This window comes from Amia ocellicauda, chromosome 9, assembly GCF_036373705.1.
Source record: "Amia ocellicauda isolate fAmiCal2 chromosome 9, fAmiCal2.hap1, whole genome shotgun sequence".
NCBI lineage: Eukaryota > Metazoa > Chordata > Actinopteri > Amiiformes > Amiidae > Amia > Amia ocellicauda.
Genome location: NC_089858.1, coordinates 20,261,378 through 20,282,102, shown reverse-complemented (window position 1 = coordinate 20,282,102; position 20,725 = coordinate 20,261,378). Strand labels below are relative to the sequence as shown.

General features: G+C 35.9%; 1 protein-coding gene across 1 annotated transcript; it reads left to right on the top strand.

Annotated features, from left to right (window-relative positions):
- Positions 1-1,169: 1,169 nt before the first annotated feature.
- Positions 1,170-20,439, top strand: LOC136758256 (ninjurin-1-like). Its single transcript, XM_066712513.1, has 5 exons — positions 1,170-1,226; positions 1,381-1,506; positions 14,106-14,258; positions 14,731-14,831; positions 20,211-20,439. Exons 2-5 carry the CDS (start codon positions 1,390-1,392, stop codon positions 20,353-20,355), a joined length of 516 nt encoding a protein of 171 aa, XP_066568610.1. The 5' UTR covers positions 1,170-1,226; positions 1,381-1,389; the 3' UTR covers positions 20,356-20,439.
- Positions 20,440-20,725: the final 286 nt, after the last annotated feature.

Genomic DNA, 20,725 nt, shown 5'->3' with positions numbered 1-20,725 from the left:
GAAAAACATAAATTACAATGTCTTGAATTAAGCACCTTCAATTGGGATCTGTCCTGGTTTGCAGTTAGCCATATTCAGATTTTAGGTTTGAACACAAATGGCCTCCAGCTATTGTGATCTATACAGGATTTCAAAACAAATCTACACATTTTTTATTAGGCAATAGGAATGAATTCCAATTGCTTTGTGTGTGTGTTTGTGTGTTTTTCCCCTATTTTGCCAACAAATAGTGCACTGCTTTAAATGTAGAACATGTTCTGTATTCTGTGGTAAAATGGCATTAAAAGGTTTTTGATAGGAGGTATAAAGCACAGTAAAGTGTAGAATTATGTGCACATTTCCCCATCGCAAGTCTGACACAAGGACGGAAAGAGCCTGTAATCTGTAATGAAAAACAACCTCTTAGGCCGGTGTGTGTTTTGAGCAGTTGAGATTTATCCCTCCCTTGTCAATATCAATTATTTCCTCCATGTGTAAACTCCTAAATGAAGCCTACCTTTTTTGTGCTTATTTAGGTCTCCTCCACCCCTTCACCATATCTGCAAAAGTGTTTTTCAAGGTGGGGTCCGAAGCCCCAGGGATCTTTCCCTGACAGTTTAACCCTCATCAATCTCCTCCTCCTCTTGGTGCGGTGCTAACACTGCGCTGCTGGAGCAGTGAGAAATAGAAGTGAAATGAGAGAATTACCTTAAAAACCCAGTTCATGTTACTATTTTTCTGTAATTTAGTTTCCAAAGCCTATGTTCTGGACTGTACATATATTATCAATTGGAATTTAACACTGATCTGTGTTATGCATTTTTGAAGTTTCTCCAGTACTTGTAGGTTCTTGTTCTGGTGTTAAAGAGTTTGTCTGAGTATCAATATGGTTTAAATTATTTCATTTACATTTATTTTTAACAGGGGTAGGTGTGTTGCTACTTTTCAGGGGTGGTGGAGGCTATAGTTTTTCCACATGCACATGGGTTCCCTATTAACAGCTTCTGCGTGACTTTTACACCTCTATGAGAACCTTCACGGGAGAGGCCGTTAAAACAAAACTGTCCTACACAGCTGAAAGCATTTAAAAAGCTTTGGTCAGTCAGCAGCTTTGTCCACCAAATACCCGATTCAGTATTGCTGTGAATAAAGCCACCCTCAACTGGCTCCCAGTATAGATAGCAGTAGAACTCTAACACAAATACATGCACAGGGACTCCTGGTGTATTTCTCCACTGTCATGAATAGTCAGTACATTTTTTTTAAATCTAAATTTAGTTTCAGTTCCTTCAGTTTTAAACTTGCTACTGAAAGTCTTTTGGCAGTAGAAATGTAATGAACTTTGGATATGATCAGTGCATCTTTCAGTGTGTGTGGTGTAATAAGTCTGTCTGATTTAAGGTTTCAAAGATGAGCTCTTTATTTCGAAGAAGCATGCATAGAAGTTTACCACAAGAGGAGAGTGATCTCTCCACAGATGAGGAACCACTCTTCCAACATAACCCCAGCGGAGAAAACAGAATAAATGTGAGTGAAACTTTTCATTGATATATAATTAATATCTTCGTTGGTGACAAAAAAAACACACTGTTGAGTATTGAAAACGGCTATTTTGAAAACACAAATATCTACTGAACTTTAAATCTGCAGTTCTGCTCTGTTGCATAATACATTTGGGGTTTAAAAACTAAGCAACATTTATCTAATTTATCTTTTTATTTCCTCTACATTATCAGTACACAAACTGCTGTCAACTTGTTGTTTTTACATTTTCCAGGGAGAGATTCAACAGCTTCCTAAAACTGAATTTAAATTAGCATATATTGGAGTGCATCGATGTTATTCTAATAACATGTAGTGGCCACAGACAATCAATACCTTTCTGGAACAACTTACTTATACTTGGCTACCGCTCAAAAAATTGAAACATTAAATTACAGTTTTGATGTTGTGAACATTTTCTATCATCCATTGTACAAGTTTCATTGATTTAATTCACTGATTTGGAGGATCACCACGTTATAATAAGGGCCTCTTTGTACTGAAGCATTTTTTTTTTTAAGGCACCAATACAAACACCACCTTGCTAGTTTCACCAAAATGGCCTACTTTATTTATATAGCTCATGTACCAGAACAGAATCTAAATTATTTTCTCCAAATCCCCATTTCTTAAAGAATCCTTCTTTCAATCTGTTATTTATTCTCACAGGAAACATTTCTTACTTTCTGACCACCAGAATTAATACACTCTCCTGTATCTGTAGTCTCTAGTATTTTGCTTTTCACAGTCACTTGCTATACAAAGCTCTTAAACCACTCAGAGTTGTATTTCTTATAATAACTGATTTAACAGGTGGAGGATTGGAGCAGCTCTTGGATTAAGGAATTAATGTAAAGTTTCAACATGCTTGTGTCTTTGCAAAAAATATTGTGCTTGGAAATATCATGTTCTTAATCCTAAATTATGCAAATGGAAGCCCCAAATGATGTGGGAAGGATGCAAATCGGTTTTGGGAAGTAGGACTTGAATTTTTTAACATCTGTATTACTGAATAAATAATGTTCTGAAGAGTCTGTCACAAAGCTGGTTTATTTCTATTACGGTTTAACTTCTTAAAAGATAATGCAAAATACCGATACCAATACTGGAAAAGGGAAATATTACTGGTTTACTATTTTAACATTATGTTCATTTAGGAACTGTAACTAAATGATAGCAATCTTAATATTTGAGCTGTTCCTTGTGCCATTAAGATAATGGTCAGTCTTCCGATACCGCCTCCTATCAATTATCAGCACAGGTGGCATTTTGTCTTGCAGCACAAAAAGCATTAATGTGATTACCCTAGAAACCCAACTGGGAAAAAGGCAGCCCTTCATTCAGATTGTTTTCTTTTTATCTTGTTGCAGAAACCGATTGTCAATTTACAGCTTGACGCCCTTTGAAACAATCAATGTCATTTCTCAATTTAGATTGACACAGATTTTGCAAGCCCACTGTTGATTGCAGTGAGAGACGTTCCAATACTTGACCAGGCCACACATTGGGTGGACGGTCTGATAAGGATGTTCAGGCCTTATCGGCCACATCTTTGATCACTTACACTGAAGAGCAGTGTCCCTTTTCACTGATAAAAACGAAAGCCTGACAATAGTCAACAAAATGAATCTATAATCTTTCAATTAATGTTTTTGTTTTGTTTGTTTTTTCGTCACCTGTAAAATAAGTGCTCCAGACCCTGAAATACCAGGATTTCTTCAGTGCTTCACTTTAGAAGAGTTTTATATCTAACAAAACAGCTTCTGATGGAATGATTGGCTGAGCTTTTATATGTTGTTTCCATGGCACAGACTGATTGTTAATCTGAACAGTTTTCAGTGAAAAGATGTTTTCAGGGTATGCGATTCAACGAAGAATGTGCCGGTTTTTATGTTGTTGTTCTTTTGTGGTGTACGACTGCTAAATAATTAAACTGAACTTTTCAAACTATTTGTTAACAGCAGTAAAAAGGGGGACAAAACAGGTTTAATATTAATATTTGCAGTGTTTTTTCCACAGGTATAAAACTGCAATTTACATATCGTTTACAGCCTGGGTTTAAATCAGTCGTTCTGGTTTAGCATCATACAGTACTCCATCCATGTTTGTAGCACAAAAAAAAAAAAAAAAAAAAAAAAAAAAAAACTCATTGTCAGTGCACTTCTTTGTCAGACTCTCAGTCAATGCACATTGTCTAAAATTGGAAGCGTAGACTAAGGGGCACCTTGTTGTTCGACCCAGGTAGAGTGGTGCATTGAAGCAGAGTAATTTTCTTAGTATGCTGGAAGAAAAAAAACAACACACAAGACTTTCTTGAGAGCAGATGAGTGTCTGCGCTTGATTGCAGGTTTTTTTTTTTTTTTGGTTTAAGAACTGAATTTCCTGATTAGCACAGAGGAGGAAAACAGTAGTCTGTACATGTGTGGGGGTGTATATTGGAAGAGATGCATTTCAAAAGGACTTGTATGCACTCTTATTCAAAACCGAGTTTCCACCGGCAACTACCAGTGCATGGCCTTAAGGTAAATGTAAACTAGTTAGTATGTTATATATATATATATATATACACATACACACACACATATACACACACACACACACACACACACAGAGAGAGAGAGAGAGAGACGCTAAAAAATAGTTGTCTAGTTGCGTTGTTTCCAATCTGGGGTTCCTTGTCCCGGGAATTTAACATAAAATAGAATATCTAACTGCGATGAGCCACAGAAGATGAAGAACAGCAACTCCCATGGAAAGATCCAGATCTGTATATTTTCATTCTTGTACTTTCATAGTTCAGAAGATCAGAAAACAGCTTTAACGCGTTTCAACAGTTCGTCTTCATCAGAACATTGCAAGTAAATCAGGTGTTTCAAACATTTAAATAACCTGAAAAAGCCACACCCTGTATCAATTGATACCCCCTAATCCAGAGTCAAGTCAATCAATACATAATTATTCAATCAACGTGCAAGTTGTTTCAGCAAGGAATATGTAGACGTTTGAATTAGATTATCTAAATTCCCCAATCTCCATGTTTAACCCCTTAGTCAATCATGATAATTCAATTATATTATAAAATATTTTAATTAATGAATCAATAACTTCAGGGATCATACTGAATAAAACAGTTACCAAACATACAAAAAATACATCAAAATCACCATTACATGTATTACAAGAGCAATTAGATCATATGCATGCATGCGGTACATTGACCTTCTCCACACCCACGAACCTCAATGAGTGCGGAGGAGATCCATGTCCAGCCATAGTGTAGTGCTTTGCCTTTGCATAGGGATTCTGGTTTCGAATAGCTGCTTTGTGTTCTGCTATCCGTATTTTCAGATTTCTTTTGGTTTGTACATTGTAAAACCTGACCACAAGGGCAAGTTAACATATAGATCACACAAGTGGTGTTACAATTTATAAATCCATTAATTTAGATTTTTTTTAACCAGATCGTGGATGGGAGAAATATAAATATAAATAATAAATATAATAATAAATAAAATAAATAAATAATAAAATAAATATTTTGTGTTAATAGTATTAGAACAATTTACACAATGTCCGCATTTGTAGCTGCCATTCAGAGGTTTGTTAGGGAGTCAAGCATGAGGATGTTCAATTTTGGGACTGAAATAATGTACTAGAATATCCCTTATGTTTTTAGCACGTTTGAATATGACACGAGGTGGATTCTCTTGTATTACTTCTCTCAAAGATTGGTCATATCTCAGAATATGACCGTGTTTACGAATAATGATTTTAACATCATGCGACATGAAATTAAACTCCGTAGAAAAACAAATATTCAGATTACTGTTCTCCTCCTCCTTCTTTTGAAGGAGAGATACCCTATCTATGCATTTAATTTCTTCCATAGTTTTCTTAAGCAGACCATCTTTATATCCTCTTGTTCTAAATTTGGAATACATTTCCTCAGTTTTAACCGCCAATTGATCCTCTGTAGAACAATTGCGTTTCACACGTAATAATTGTCCTCTAGGTATATTGTTGATCAAGGAACGTGGATGTTGACTACTGGAAATGAATAGCTAATTTCGGTCTGTTGGTTTGCTAAATAGAGTAGTATGTAATTTATTCTCACGTTTGTAAGTTTCCAGATCTAAAAAATTAATGTGGTGCATATTTGCTTCACATTTTAGTTCATATACTCCACAAATTGTTCGAGTTGTACCTTAGACCCAGACCAAATCAATAATATATCATCAATGTATCGTTTCCACGCAGAGATATAAGGCAGATACACATTGGTGTCATTCAAAATAAAATGTTTTCTCCCAACATCCCATAGGTTTGCGTAACTTGGGGCAAACGTTGCTCCCATCGCCGTGTCTCTAGTTTGTTGGTAGTATTTTCCTTCAAATGCAAAATAATTTGAATTTATCCAGTAGTTCCAGTATCAACTCTATGTTGCATAGATCTAGAACAGCTTCAAGTCCACCTGTATGTGGGATGTTGGTATACAAGCCAGTTACATCCAATGTCACAAGAATATGATTCTCCTCAATATCAATTTCCTTAATGTAATTTAAGACATCACGAGTATCAGAAAGATGTGAAGAAAGTTTAAGTACAAACGGCTGTAAATAAAACTCAATGTATTGGCATAGACGTTCAATTAACGAGCCTATACCGGACACAATGGGTCTCCCTGGAGGGTTAATTGGATCTTTGTGCACTTTTGGAAGACAATAAAATGCTGACATATAGGATACTGTACCTTCAAGAATTCACATTCCGATTTGTTAAGCCAGCCCCTCTCCAGATACTGATCTAACATAAGGTCTATTTTCATTTTAAATTTAGAAGCGGGGTCACTTATTAAAACAGAGTAAAACTGGTTATTGTTTAATTGAGAAAGTACTTCCCCTTCTATAGGCTACTGTGTCCATGACAATGATTGCTCCCCCTTTGTCTGCAGGTTTAATTGTAATATCTTTATTAGATGAAAGATCTGCTTTGAAACAACTACTTCTTTCGTTAGATTATAGTATGAGGGGCGAGGTTTCTTTTTAATAAGTTAATCAATATCACGGTTTAAAAGTCGTCCAAAGGTGATATTAGGATTCAAGTTTGTATTAGGCAAAAAATAAGATTTCTTTTGAAATTGAGTTCTTGACGTGTTATCCAGTGGTTCTAAAACAGTCTGTGAAGTCTTTTTAAGTGCAATTGACGTACGAGTTTAAAACAGTCTGTTTTTATGCCCAATACGTTCCCATTACTGGTTGGAACAAAAGACAGCCCTTGGTTAAGTAGAAGAAAGATGAATTACCGCATGATTTTGACGGTGTTGCGCCGAGATCTCCGCTCTGGTGTTGGGTCTCTTGCCCCTCTTGCCGCTCCTCGTCTTTTAGTCTGTTCCGTCCGGATCCGTAGTGTGGTTGTCGCTTCTCTAAAAAAAAACGAGCCGATTTATTATCCACATCACTTTGGTCGGTGAAATCCCGATCACTCGCTGATTAAATTGTCAAATCTTCTCCCCTCTGTTTATACCATCTAGGGCGTATTCTGTGTTTAGTCTGTCGTCCATCCCAGTTATAAACTGTCCAATTTTTGTAGTCCGTAACATCCCTTTGAAATTTAGAATTTAGAATTTAGATAATCTAATTCAAACGTCTACATATTCCTTGCTGAAACAACTTGCACGTTGATTGAATAATTATGTATTGATTGACTTGACTCTGGATTAGGGGGTATCAATTGATACAGGGTGTGGCTTTTTCAGGTTATTTAAATGTTTGAAACACCTGATTTACTTGCAATGTTCTGATGAAGACGAACTGTTGAAACGCGTTAAAGCTGTTTTCTGATCTTCTGAACTATGAAAGTACAAGAATAAAAATATACAGATCTGTATCTTTCCATGGGAGTTGCTGTTCTTCATCTTCTGTGGCTCATCGCAGTTAGATATTCTATTATATATATATATATATATATATATAATGGCTCCAGGGGTCCCGGGTTCCAGTCCTGGCCTGTCTGTATGGAGTTTGCATGTTCTCCCGTGTCCGTGTGGGTTTCCTCTGTGCACTCCAGTTTCCTCCCACCATTCAAAGACATACAGGTTAGGTTAATTGGCTTCTCTAAATTGCCCTGTAGGTATGTGTGTGCATGTGTGTTGCCCAGCGATGGCCTGGTGTCCCATCCTGGGTGTATTCCTGCCTTGCACCCTATGCCTGCCGGGATCAGCTCCGGCTTCCCTGCGACCCTCAGCAGGATAAGCAGTTTCGGTATATACAATTGATGGTTTACTTATCTTTATTAAATTGTAATTTATTTATTACTTTACTCTACTTTGTCCAGGAATCAGTCCCATAAGTGTTGATACATTAGATGCAATTATTGTGGTCATACCTAGCTGTACCATCTCTCTTGGCAGTGTCAATATATTGTGCATTGTATTTGTAATTTTGCAAAAGGGTTTTATAATAAGCACATTTTGGCAATTAAACTAACTCTTGTGATATAAGAGCATAATTAAGTATACTCTTAAATTTAACACTTAAGAGTGTGCTTATAATATTGCTCAACATTTTTAGTCAATCTTTCAGTATAAAGTAATTAAATTATCATGTTTCTACTGTGTATATTGATGTTGGAAAACATTACTTTAGTGCACTCCGCAAAAGATGTTGGGTTTACATTGAATCCCATACTTTATAAGTAAAGGTGCCTGGTATAAACCAAGCAGTTGACCTTCACTTATTATTCTCAGCTGGAAGGTTAGCAGAAAGGTTTATATGATCCACTTTGGTAATCAAGTCTAAGCTGTTGTAATAGAGTCACTTATATAATCCTAACTGTGAGTATGGCATCTATATTGAGAGGTGCTTTCATTTCCTCTTAAATCATGAATTTAAACTATCATTGTTTCAAAGACAATGTATCATATTGGGGAACAAAAAAATACAGTTCATCCAAAAGAGTAAACAAGAATAACCAGATTCAAACTGAATTTAAATAACTTTAATATTAGCAAAGGCTGATACTGAACATGTTTATTCTGTTGCAGAAAAGGTGGACTAAAGAGAATTCTGAATGCAAAAGCAGCATCTGAATGGCCACATATTTTGCAGTTCATCAGTCTTGCTATTTATCTGTCTATATGAATGAATATATTAAGTTTTTTTGTAATTTATTATGTAAAATGTAATATTTAAATATGACTATCCTATTATGTCTACCAGTACACGCATACACTGCTACCCTTAGAAGATATATTTTTTAAGTATTACCTCAGTCATGCATTATTATTTTCGTATTTCACGAATTCCTTTAAAGCGTTATGCTTTCGTTACAGTATTAAATTGGATATTACAGTAATGTTTAGAATGGTTATATGGTTTCTCCTCTTGTAAGATAAGAGTGTACCACACTTAAGGTCATGATATCAAGAGCACAAAGCTGACTTGGTGATAAATGAGCTGACCGCAAAACTTAAACCCCAGGCATACAGCAATAACTTGAAATAATGGAGGCTGACCTAAGGACTCTCAACCCCATCTTCACATTGATTACTGAGTGAAAAGGCCTGTTACTAGACTAGAAGACTAAAAGAATCTGCAAAACATGTGGTAACTGCTGTTCAGCTACAAAATAGAAAGTCAAGGGGCTAGAGTGGTGAGAAGATATTACAAGTATTTACATGTTATAGATGCATCACAGAGTAAGGGGAATTACTATTAGTAGTAGTTATTAGTGTGCTATTAGTATGGCAGAAAGCAGTTTCTCAATAAATGATTGTGCTGAAATGATATACCAGTTATGTATCTAAGTATGTATGTATATATGTATGTATTTATATATTTAGGGGTGTTTGTTTGTTTTCAATAGAGTTTAAGGCATTTATTTAGTTTATTTATTCCATGCATACATCTTTCCTAGCTGGTTTGTTTTACTTGGATGAGCACTGGTAGTATGCATATATTATATTATATTATATTATATCATATTATATATTATCAACTGTTATAACACATACACTGTAAAACCAGCCCATATTGCAGTGATTTATGCAGATCTTTCACCACAGGAAAACAAGATTGCCTATACATTTGTAACATAAAAATAGCAGTAATTTAATCCAAGCTATTTAATTATTGCTCTGCAAACAATAGTGCCATGCATCAGCATGTAATTATAGCGCATAATGATTTCCAACAGGCAAACAGCATATGTAACTTTAATTATTTAGTCCCAATTATGTGATCAATCACAAAATTGTCAATACACTAAAGGATGTTTTTTTTTATGTATACAACCAAATACAGAGCAATGATACTGAATGGTGGTATAAAATATTACAAATTACATAACAAAAACAAACGTTCATTATTCTGAACATTGAGTTGAACCAACTTTTTAACAAACAAGCAAAAGTGTGCATTTGACCTTTTTGTCATTGTGAAAAATGCTATAATAAGGCTATTTTAAGCTGCCCAAGTCTCCTTAATACAAAACTTATCTTACTACAAAGACAATTGTAAATTATTATAGATGTTTAAAAATGCATTGTGTTCTCTGGAATAGTACAAGTTCAGATTTTTCAGTCCTCTTAGGGTATTAAAATATATTGGCATCCGACACCATATGACAATAAATCAGATGAAGCATTTCAGTTAGGCTATTCTAGGCAAATTCATTATTTAAAAATCACATTTTCCTTGAAGAATTATGAAGGTCTTTTTTTATTTTTAAAGTGTCATATTAACTATACATATGTATCATCATTTTAGTAAAGCATAAGGAGGCAGGAAAGAAAATAAGTTTGCATTTCATTGCTTTTAATTTCCTTTCACTTAATTCTCATCCGAGTTTATTACTGAACTTTATTAGAAACAACAAACCATTGACAACCATGTAAATACAGTTGAGATCTGTCAAGTATTTCAGTGTACGTGTGGGGGGAAGAATTCTAAAATGACACCCAATAGAAAATAATACATACATGTTTTGTACACATAACTAGTTTTGTCACCAAGAAAGATCTTCTTTATGCTACAGCGCACAGGGGATTATGAAAAACAATTCTCTGAGTAACATCAGACCTGAAAGCTCCTGAGCCACTGAAGCAAGTATTATGCAGGCCTGTTTTCATAATCCACCAGAGGCCATTCTGCAGTCCATACCATATGCTCTGTGGTAATTTTTATTATGAAATTAAAATCAATTATGGAATAAAAAATCACCCAGCAACAAAAGTCTAAGAAGTGACTGTGCAACCTAGTAAAAAGAAAAAATTAAAAAAGGGTATATGTCTCACTACAATTCGCCTTGCTGGTAAGTTTTAACACTTGGGCATAATGATGAGACCCTTAATTGAATGCTGTGTGGGTGTCTGGAATAAGTAAATGCATAAACCACATTAAATCATAACTCAGTAGGAATGCTCAGATGACGTTCTATTACACAATAAAAAAAAATTACTGTTATAATCCATCTTTAGGGGAATTTTGGGAATATTGGAGAAAAAAAAAATATATATATATATATGTATACACACACATTTATATATACAATAGTTCCCAGTACATCCACATCCAAATAAATGAAAAGGAGAGGTTGTGAAATGCAGAAAAAATGCTAACAGAATCTAAATGTATGTGCTTGTGCAATGTATCATCTCTCTTGCATTCGTGTTATTGGGGTTGAAGTACGCTAATGGAAAAACTATCCATATTGTTTTGGCATTTGATCTCCCAGGGAAATGTAATACTCTTCAAAAGTGCAATTCAAAGATGTACTGCCATTGCCATACAATTGGTTAGAGACCATTTATGTTAATGCTGAGGACCTGCGATACTATATGTTCCAAAGGGCTGAATTTCCATTGAGTCGATGGCAGCTTCACCTTGGATAAGTGAGAGGCAACTTCATCCCTCTGACCTTTTCAACTGTGGTGTACTAGCTAAACATCCTTTGTTGGGGACTAAACTGTAGCCACCCGTCTGATTTCAGCCAGAATTCATCCAGAAGCCAGCCATTCCCAGAATTTAATTTTCTTTTAAATCAACCATTTTCCTAATGTCAGCTCTGTGCAGTTTTGTTTTCTGTTGAGCTGCAAGAGGAGATGCCCATATAATCATGAAAGCCTATGCATTAGGCATTCTGTATTTTTGCAATAATGGATTAATGAACTAAGCAACCATACACAAATAAATGAAAGAGCAAAAAATGTTTACACCTAATGCCTTAAATACAGTATGTGTGACATCTCTGCAGAAAAAAACAAGAATGTATGTATTTTATATCCCTCTTCAACTAAAGATTCAGTTTACTTCTCTGTGTTTCCTCATATCTAGAGTAAGGGCTTGGTTTTGCTGTCAGAATCATAAGAATAATATGTTCTGTGCACATTATCATATAAATATAAAACTGCAGAAAACCTAACATTTGTGCTTCATGGGAAATCAAGGGCACTGGATAGACAATTTCATATCGTACCATTCATTTTATTGCTCATGCTCAATGGCGAAATAAATAACTAAACAAATATATGGTGGACAAAACTTACACAATCTTAAAAGGAGATTCCTCACAGTAGTTTCTTGCATCTGAAAAAATATGTTAAACACTAATTAAAAATAATAATACAAATTCATAATTGTTTGATTTAATTTCCAAGAGTTCTTTTCATATTTTTTTCTAGCATTTGTTAGCAGGTGTTTTAGCGGACTTTGTCATCACAGGAATGACCTACTTTTCATAAGGCTAAGAATACCTGACATAGAAAGATTGAGGCTCTGATCTTACCAGTTGTTAAAGGACTGAAGGCAAAACCACTTCAGACCTAAATATAGGGTGTGCATGATTTCACAGATAGTACCTGCAAGCTGGAGTGTTTTATAACCCCTTTAAGTGTACATCATTGCTTTAGTTTTATGGCTTAAAGTTTTTAATATGCTAGGATTTTTTTTTAAGAATTATTTTGAAAGGGTTGTGCAGTTATGTGGTAAATGCCCTTTGACACATGGCTTTAAATTCAGCTTACATCAAAACTAAAAAGGGTCTGGAGGCCTCGTCTGGTGGCCTCAGCTAATCTTTCATCGAGCATCATTAGTTCATGCTACTGAAATCCTCACACAATTTAGGATAATATGATGGCATTTATAATCTACGTGATTGAATGGAAAGGGTGGTCCTTCCTGTTGGAATTACTGGTGCAATGAGCAATGCATAGTATATACTTATCGTTTCCTGTAGCCAACCATTCAGGACCAAAAGGAAAAAAAGCATGACATTAGTGCCAGCCACTAAACAGATTAATAATACGTGGCAGCATTTGTTCAATTTTGTTTTCCTATTGCTGCCTTGAAAAGAGAATCCTTTTGCATTCTCTTTCTCAAAATGGTGAAAACGAGAATAAAAAACAGATTGCCTTATCTAACATGCCCTGACATGAAAATATTTTCATTGCGAATTCTATTGTGCTATTCATCTTTTTAATATGGAAGCCAATTATAGTGGAGTGCATGCCAATTTGGATCAAACCTGTTTCCGCTTTCCAATTCCACTGTGATTAGTACAAAATAAGGTATTGTCTTTAAATCTAAAATCCATCAGTAACAAGCAGGACATTGTCCCTTTAAAATGGCACAGCACTTTCTTTTTTTTTCTTCAGACCTAGACGATATGACAGACTGTATTTGTCTCGTGTGTCATTTATATTACATTTACTATCATCTATTGCTGTCTAACTTATTACCGATTACTGGAAGTTGAAACAAGGTTCTCATGATCTCATTTTTAATATTTTTTTTTATTCTGACCCATGAATACAAACATGTGATATATCTAGAACTTGATAGCTCAGAAGTAATATTCTGTCAGTTTTAAAGAGGCAAATTTTGATCCTCTGTCACGGAATTTCTTTGTACGTGTTTTGCACAATAGATTATTTTGAATCCAATTTGAAGTAGGTCTACAATGCCTTGTTCCAAAAGCAGACAACTATAACCTTTAGTTAAATCTCTTGAGGGTCCAATGAAAAGTCCTCACTCGTTTTGACCTTTTGTGAAAGATTTCAAAGTCGCAAACTAGTTTTGACTCCATTGTTGAAACATCTGTATGCAGTAGGAGTTCAAAACTACATATTGTGTGAAACTATTTCCATAGAGCGCAACGACTAGGTTCTCAAATTGTTTCTCTGGGTATAAAACCAGCGCCTCGCAGACCTGCAGGACTTTTTAGAATAAAAACAAATTTCTTTGCCAGGAAAGTGTTAAAATATCATATTTGGTAATAAAGAAGTCTTTAACACTCTAGATAGAAAAGTGCAAAATTATGTCAGTAGTTGGGGTTTCTGAGTCAGACTCAAGGTACAATGTTTGTGCTCAGCAATAAGCAGTTCTGTATTTCTGCTCTTTTCAACGACTAAAATAATATGCCCACATTGTTGTCATCTGTGTTGGAGTTGTTGTAAGGCAGTCCATCAACACATTAATTATAAGTAATTCTATTCTCTTACATATAATTGTGGCCTGTTCAGGCTACGTTTACTGTATTCTAACCTGCCAGCAGTGACACTGTAATAACATGTTGTTTTCAAATGACAGGTAATAAGGAACATAAACACTTATGCCAGAACAAAGACTCTGGCTCAGGGCTTCCTCGATATGGCTCTCTTCACTGCCAATGCATCCCAAATGAAGCATCTCCTGCAACAGGGCCCTGACACCCAGTTCTATTATTTCCTCTTCACCATGCTGGTATGTATGGAAGAGGAACCTGTTGAAAGCTTTCTGTCAGTCTGGGGAACACAAAAAGATATAGCCATAAAACAGTTGTGGCACATGAGTAAAAGTGATAAACATCGAGGTCTGCAACTACCAAAGAATGCAATTTTGTGTTTCTATGAAGAGTGCCTAATTAATTGGTGCCTTACAGTCCCATTTACCTGGCCTCTGTCTGTCAAAGCGGTGGAAAAAGCAAAAGAGTTGTGGTGTTTCAGCTGTTTATCACGTGGTCAAGTAATGATCCCTGAAATGAAATACAGTACATTTGGCAATAAGTGTGGCAATTTATACACTTTTACAACACTCTAGCAAGCCACTATTGATATGATAAATGGATGCACAGTCTATCTTAGAAATCATGTAAAATATCTAATCAGAAGTGTTTTTCAATGTTGAAGTGTTTAGAATATAGCGTTTGCATATCACTTGACTCTTTCCTTTTCAGTGTGTCTCAGTCAGTCTCCAGCTTATGGTGGCAGTGCTGTTGATCTACAACGGGTCACACAATATTCAATATGACGATCCTGAACATAGACTCAGTGACAGGTATGCTGAAGACAAATGACTTTCCTTTCTAAAGGGCTACTTGAAAACCCCAAGAAAGAAAAACATGTTTTTCCATTTGTAGGGGAACACAGCTGTAAATTGTAGCATCTAATACAATGAACTACCAGATTGTTAGTTGTCAATGAACGACTACAAACAATCAGAATGACTCATTATGGGGATTCCAGCACTGATGAACACAATAAATATCATTCCAGTGGATCAATGTGACTCACATTCATAAACCAATCTTAGTCATGGTGGCTGAGGAAGGGGAAACTAGCACTGATGCCAAAAAATGACCACCTCTCTCACAAACACTAAGTTGATCAAAGGGAATAAGACAAGTGACTCACAATGTGTTCAAATGCAGTCATTATGGTCCAAGCAAAAAGCCTTTGCTAGGCCCCGTTAATTTAGCAGATCGACTGTCTCTGCTGCAGGGAAGTCATTGGTGGAACTTCCCTTGTTTTCAATTCCCAGAAAATAAATAAATATATAAAAACCTATATAAAATTAAGTTTCTTTTTCTTCTCCCACTATGTTCATTATCTATCATTGGTTTTAAATGCTTACAGAATAAAGGGAGAAGCTTTTAAAAAAAGAAAAGATTCTTGGATATTACACTTTTCTGAAGATCAGTTAATGCTCTGTATGGAGACTTATGAAGTCTTTACCTAGCTGGCCTGACCAAGGATTAGGTTTTCAGTCTTTAACAGCTATGCAGATTATTATTATTATTATTATTATTATTATTATTATTATTATTATTATTATTTTAAAAATTGTCCAAACAAATCAATATTTGGTGTGACCACCCTTTGCCTTCAAAACAGCATAAATTCTTCTAGGTACACTTGCACACAGTTTTTGAAGGAACTCGGCAGGTAGGTTGACCCAAACATCTTGGAGAACTAACCACAGTTCTTCTGTGGATTTAGGCAGCCTCAGTTGCTTCTCTCTCTTCATGTAATCCCAGACAGACTCGATGATGGTGAGATCAGGGCTCTGTGGGGGCCATACCATCACTTGGGGTCGTTGTCTTGCTGCTGAATAAATTTGGGGCCAATCAGATGCCTCCCTGATGGTATTGCATGATGGATAAGTATCTGCCTGTACTTCTTAGCATTGAGGAGACCACTAATTCCAGAATTAGTGCAGAAATGCAGCCCCAAACTTGCAAGGAACCTCCACCATGCTTCACTGTTGCCTGCAGACACTCATTCTTGTACCGCTCTCCAGCCCTTCGGTGAACAAACTGCCTTCTGCTACAGCCAGATATTTCAAATTTTGACTCATCAGTCCAGAGCACCTGCTGCCATTTTTCTGTACCCCAGTTCCTGTGTTTTCGTGCATAGTTGAGTAGCTTGGCCTTGTTTCCACGTCGGAGGTATGGCTTTTCGGACGCAAGTCTTCCATGAAGGCCACTACTGACCAGACTTCTCTGTACAGTAGATGGGTGTACCAGGGTCCCACTGTTTTCTGCCAATTCTGAGCTGATGGCACTGCTGTACATCTTCCGATTGTGAAGGGAAGTAAGCATTGCGTGTCTCATCTGATGCAGTGTTTCCTTGGCCGACCACTGCGTCTACGGTCCTCAACGATGCCCAGTTCTTTGTGCTTCTTCAAAAGAGCTTGGACAGCACATCTGGAAACCCCTGTCTGCCTTGAAATGTCTGCCTGGGAGAGACCTTGCTGATGCCGTATAACTACCTTGTGTCTTGTTGCTGTACTCAGTCTTGCCATGGTGTTTGACTTTTGACAGTAAACTGTCTTCAGCAACCTCACCTTGTTAGCTGTGTTTGGCTGTTCCTCACCCAGTTTTATTCCTCCTACACAGCTGTTTCTGTTTCAGTTAATGATTGTGTTTCAACCTACATATTGAATTGATGATCATTAGCACCTGTTTGCTGTAATTGTTTAATCATACACCTGACTATATGCCTACAAAATCCCTGACTTTGTGCAAGTGTGCCTAGAAGAACTGATGCTGTTTTGAAGGCAAAGGGTGGTCACACCAAATATGGATTTGATTTAGATTGTTTTTCTGTTCACTCACTTTGCATTTTGTTAATTTATAAATATAATCTATATATTTATAATATAATAATGTGTATTATACAGCATTTTTTCACACCTGCCTAAATCTTTTGCACAGTACTGTATTTCTAATAAATTATAATTTTCTATTAAAAATAATGCCAGGCTACAAAATGACTAGCCAGATTTATTCTGGAACTGAATTCCAAAGTAGAACTAATCTTAGAGCAGAAGGAAGTGCATTTGATCGTAATTATCTGAGAACAATGATTAATCAAGATATATCCTTACCAGATGAGATTACAGAAGGCTGCCTACTTATCTGTATTTATTCAGACATATTGGATCACAATGAATACATTCTTATAAAGCACAATAAAAATAGCTTGCAGGTATGTTGCAACATTGTGCTTTCTTAATGTTCTAAAGAATGAGCTGAATTCGGACTAAAGGTAATGAAACATCTGTTTGTTTTAAAGTCTCAATGTCCTTGGCTGTAGCATCATTATAAGGACAATGTCAGCAGGTACATTCAATTTTGAGTGTTTGAGGATGCTCTATTTTACAATTTAACTTCACTGGTTTTGGAATTATACTTTGCTCAAAGTTAAGCAATATGGAGCCTGCTATCAATATAAATGTAAATGAGTGCTACAGTGCAGAAAGGCCACTGGGAGGTTTTATCATGATAATATTATGTTCGGTACAAAAAGGTACAAATCAGGTATTCAGCTGCAGATGAAGCTTAGCTTTGAAGATCTAACACATTTTATCTAAATTGAAGCCACATGAAAAGGGAAACAATTCTATAGCTCGAAGATCTTAAGGCTAAATAGTCCCCACTTTAATTTCCTGTGCCTGACAAGGGGACACAAATAAAAAATAAAAGTAAACAAAAGCCAACACTAAATTGGGAGACACAAAAATATCAGCTGATTAATCCAGTGTTTATTTAAAACATTAAAATTAAAACCCCTTTTGTGTACATTAAGTATGTTTACACGAATCCAGTGCCACTGAAAACTAAAAAGAAGCTGAGGGCCTCTCTGAGTAAGTGTCAGCTTAATTGATGGTGGTTCATTTTACTATTAACATACAGCATGGTACATTTCCTTTTCTGCCAGGAGGGATAGTATTCCCCAAACAGACTACAAAATTTGAAAATTCACCATCCCATCAGAAGAATATCACTATACCAAACTTTCATGGTAATAAATCTAAAATGATTGCACCGCCATATGACCTTCTCGCAGATCTTTTCTCACACAATGCGAGGGAATAAAACATAGTTTAGACCCAGCCACCAACTGTACTCAGTTGCAGTTACATTTTTTGTAAGATACTCTTTTCTTCTAATTTTCAATGTAACTGCCATGATGCACAGTTTTGTAGTTAGCTATTAGCGGCTGGGTAAAGTGGGAGTGGTCACTTGTTCTCAGTCTTTTATGTATTTAAAATGGTTTCTTTCTTAACAGCTGGCATCTGGCTCCTTAAGGAGACATAACACTACGTCCCCTAGACCAGTTTGGAAATCAGCCAGTAAGATGTACGAAATAGTGCCTCCTGAAACTAGTTTGGGCACAGGGAGTGGTGCACCTGAGCCACAGTAGAAATGCCTGGACTCAAATGACCATGCCAAGGTGCATCTAAACATAGCCAGTGGAAATTATTAGTGATGCAGTAAGGTTGCTGCACTGTGGTGTAGGAGACCAGGGTTCAACTCTCAGCATGGCCTGAACAACACAAGATAGTCAACTCCACCTTTTCTTCCATCTTTGAGATGCGATGCATCATTTAAATTCCAAGCTTTCTCTTTTAAAAATAATTTTATTTTTTAACACGATTCACCTGGATTGTATTAGAGACACTTCTCCTTAACATATATGCATTATTATTTCAGCCACGAATGTTTTCATCTGGCCTGACAAGATCGTTTTATCGCTGAAGTGTTGTATATAGAATAATAATGACACCGATAACTAGAGACAGCATTTTCGTGATTAAGCATTCTTGTCAGACCAGATGAAAATCTACTAAATTAACACTGTTGATATCATATAGTTATTTACGGGATGGTGGAAAATATCATAGTTTCTTCTAATCATACATGTAACCACTATGATGTACAGTTTTGTATTCTGCAATCAGTGCTATTAGCCTGTGGGTCAAAGTTTTCATTTGATCTGCATTTTGCTACACATAAGTGGATGCTGAATAAAAGATTTGCATTGATCTGTTATTCACATATAAGCGAACACATCATCATTGATCCACCTGCTACTAATAGACAACGCCAATAAATAAAAACATAAAAATAATAATAATAACCACACAGCTGTCATCAATAGCGGCTTTGTTTTTTGTTTTGTTTTTTTCTACTCATATTTGTAACAGATACCAAGTACAGGCTTGTAGTTTTGTATAAGCGGCGAGATTCATGCTTTTGATTTACAGCATGGAAATCCAGATTGCTGTGTTTATATACTATCATAAGCCATCGCTGCCTCTCACAGGGAGCTCTTGCTCTTCTGCCTCCAGTTTCTCTTGAATTACAAACACTGTGATTGGCTCATGGTGCCTCTCGCGCTGCCTGCCCATTTTGTAAACCACACCAGCAAAACGAGTCTCCTCCCATGTTCGCAGGTCCTGATATTTTAGATTAAATACAGAGAGAAGCTCCACTGTCTGCAGTTTGTTAAAAAAAAAAAATTTAATCAGGCCCAAGATTTAAATCTTTCTGTGCCATATAAAAATATAATTTAGTTTTTTGCATGTTTTAAATTGACATTCTGCACCAGCAATCGTGCCTGCACAGATCTGTTTTGAAGCACTCTTTAAAGTAACCAGTTTTTTGCATATTTAATCGGAGGGAAAAAGTTATCAGAATGTAGACATGTTTGTTTTTTAAACTTTAATCAGTTCAAATGCTATAATGTTTAACAATAAACTGGTGTATATATATCAACAATACTGTATTCTCAATAAACTCAAAAAACAAAATCCATTATAAACAATACCTTTTTCTAGCTGTACTTGTTTACATATTTATTTATTTAATTAATTATGTGTGCATAACTCCCACAATGTTATTGTGGTTTGTTTGAAATACGCTTTGGCACCCTCTTAAACTGAAGCACTCTCACATCATCTAAATGCAGCAGGATGTGGAGTCATTTATATGGAGCTAATGGCATGCAGTGATCTCTAATATATATATATATATATATATATATATACACACACACACACATAAATACAAACATATATATATATATATATATATATATATTTATGAATATGTATATATTAAAATGTTCTTTTTCCTTTTGTTTTCAACAGAGTTCACCTGCTGAATAACATTGTGACTGTATTAATCCTGGTGATTACAGCTGTAAATGTCTTCATCACAGCTTTCTGGTTCTCTCCTCATCTGACTCCTGCCGACCAGTATCTCCCAGCCACATCCAGCACTGCAGCGCCTTAATGGGATTATATTTAGATGCTGCTCACTCCAAAGGATAGACTCTTACAGCCATCACTGCATACTAGTTACAAGCTAGTCAGTAATTATTTCGGAAAATGAGAGCCGAAATAAAAGCTGCTTTTAAATAAGGTGGTTCTTCCTTCCTGTGCTGTCTCATGTCTTACATCCACAGTTATCAAAACATGAAAAATACTGTATCTGTGGATTTGAATACATATGCAATCATCTGGCAGGAAAATAAAACACAGGGGAAGTTTAATACACCACAGACTGTTCTAGGTAAAGCAGAGTGGTTCTTCAAGTTATAATTAGCTGTAACATTTTTAGTTTTTCTTTTACATCTAGCAACAATTTAGGATGTCCTTGTGCT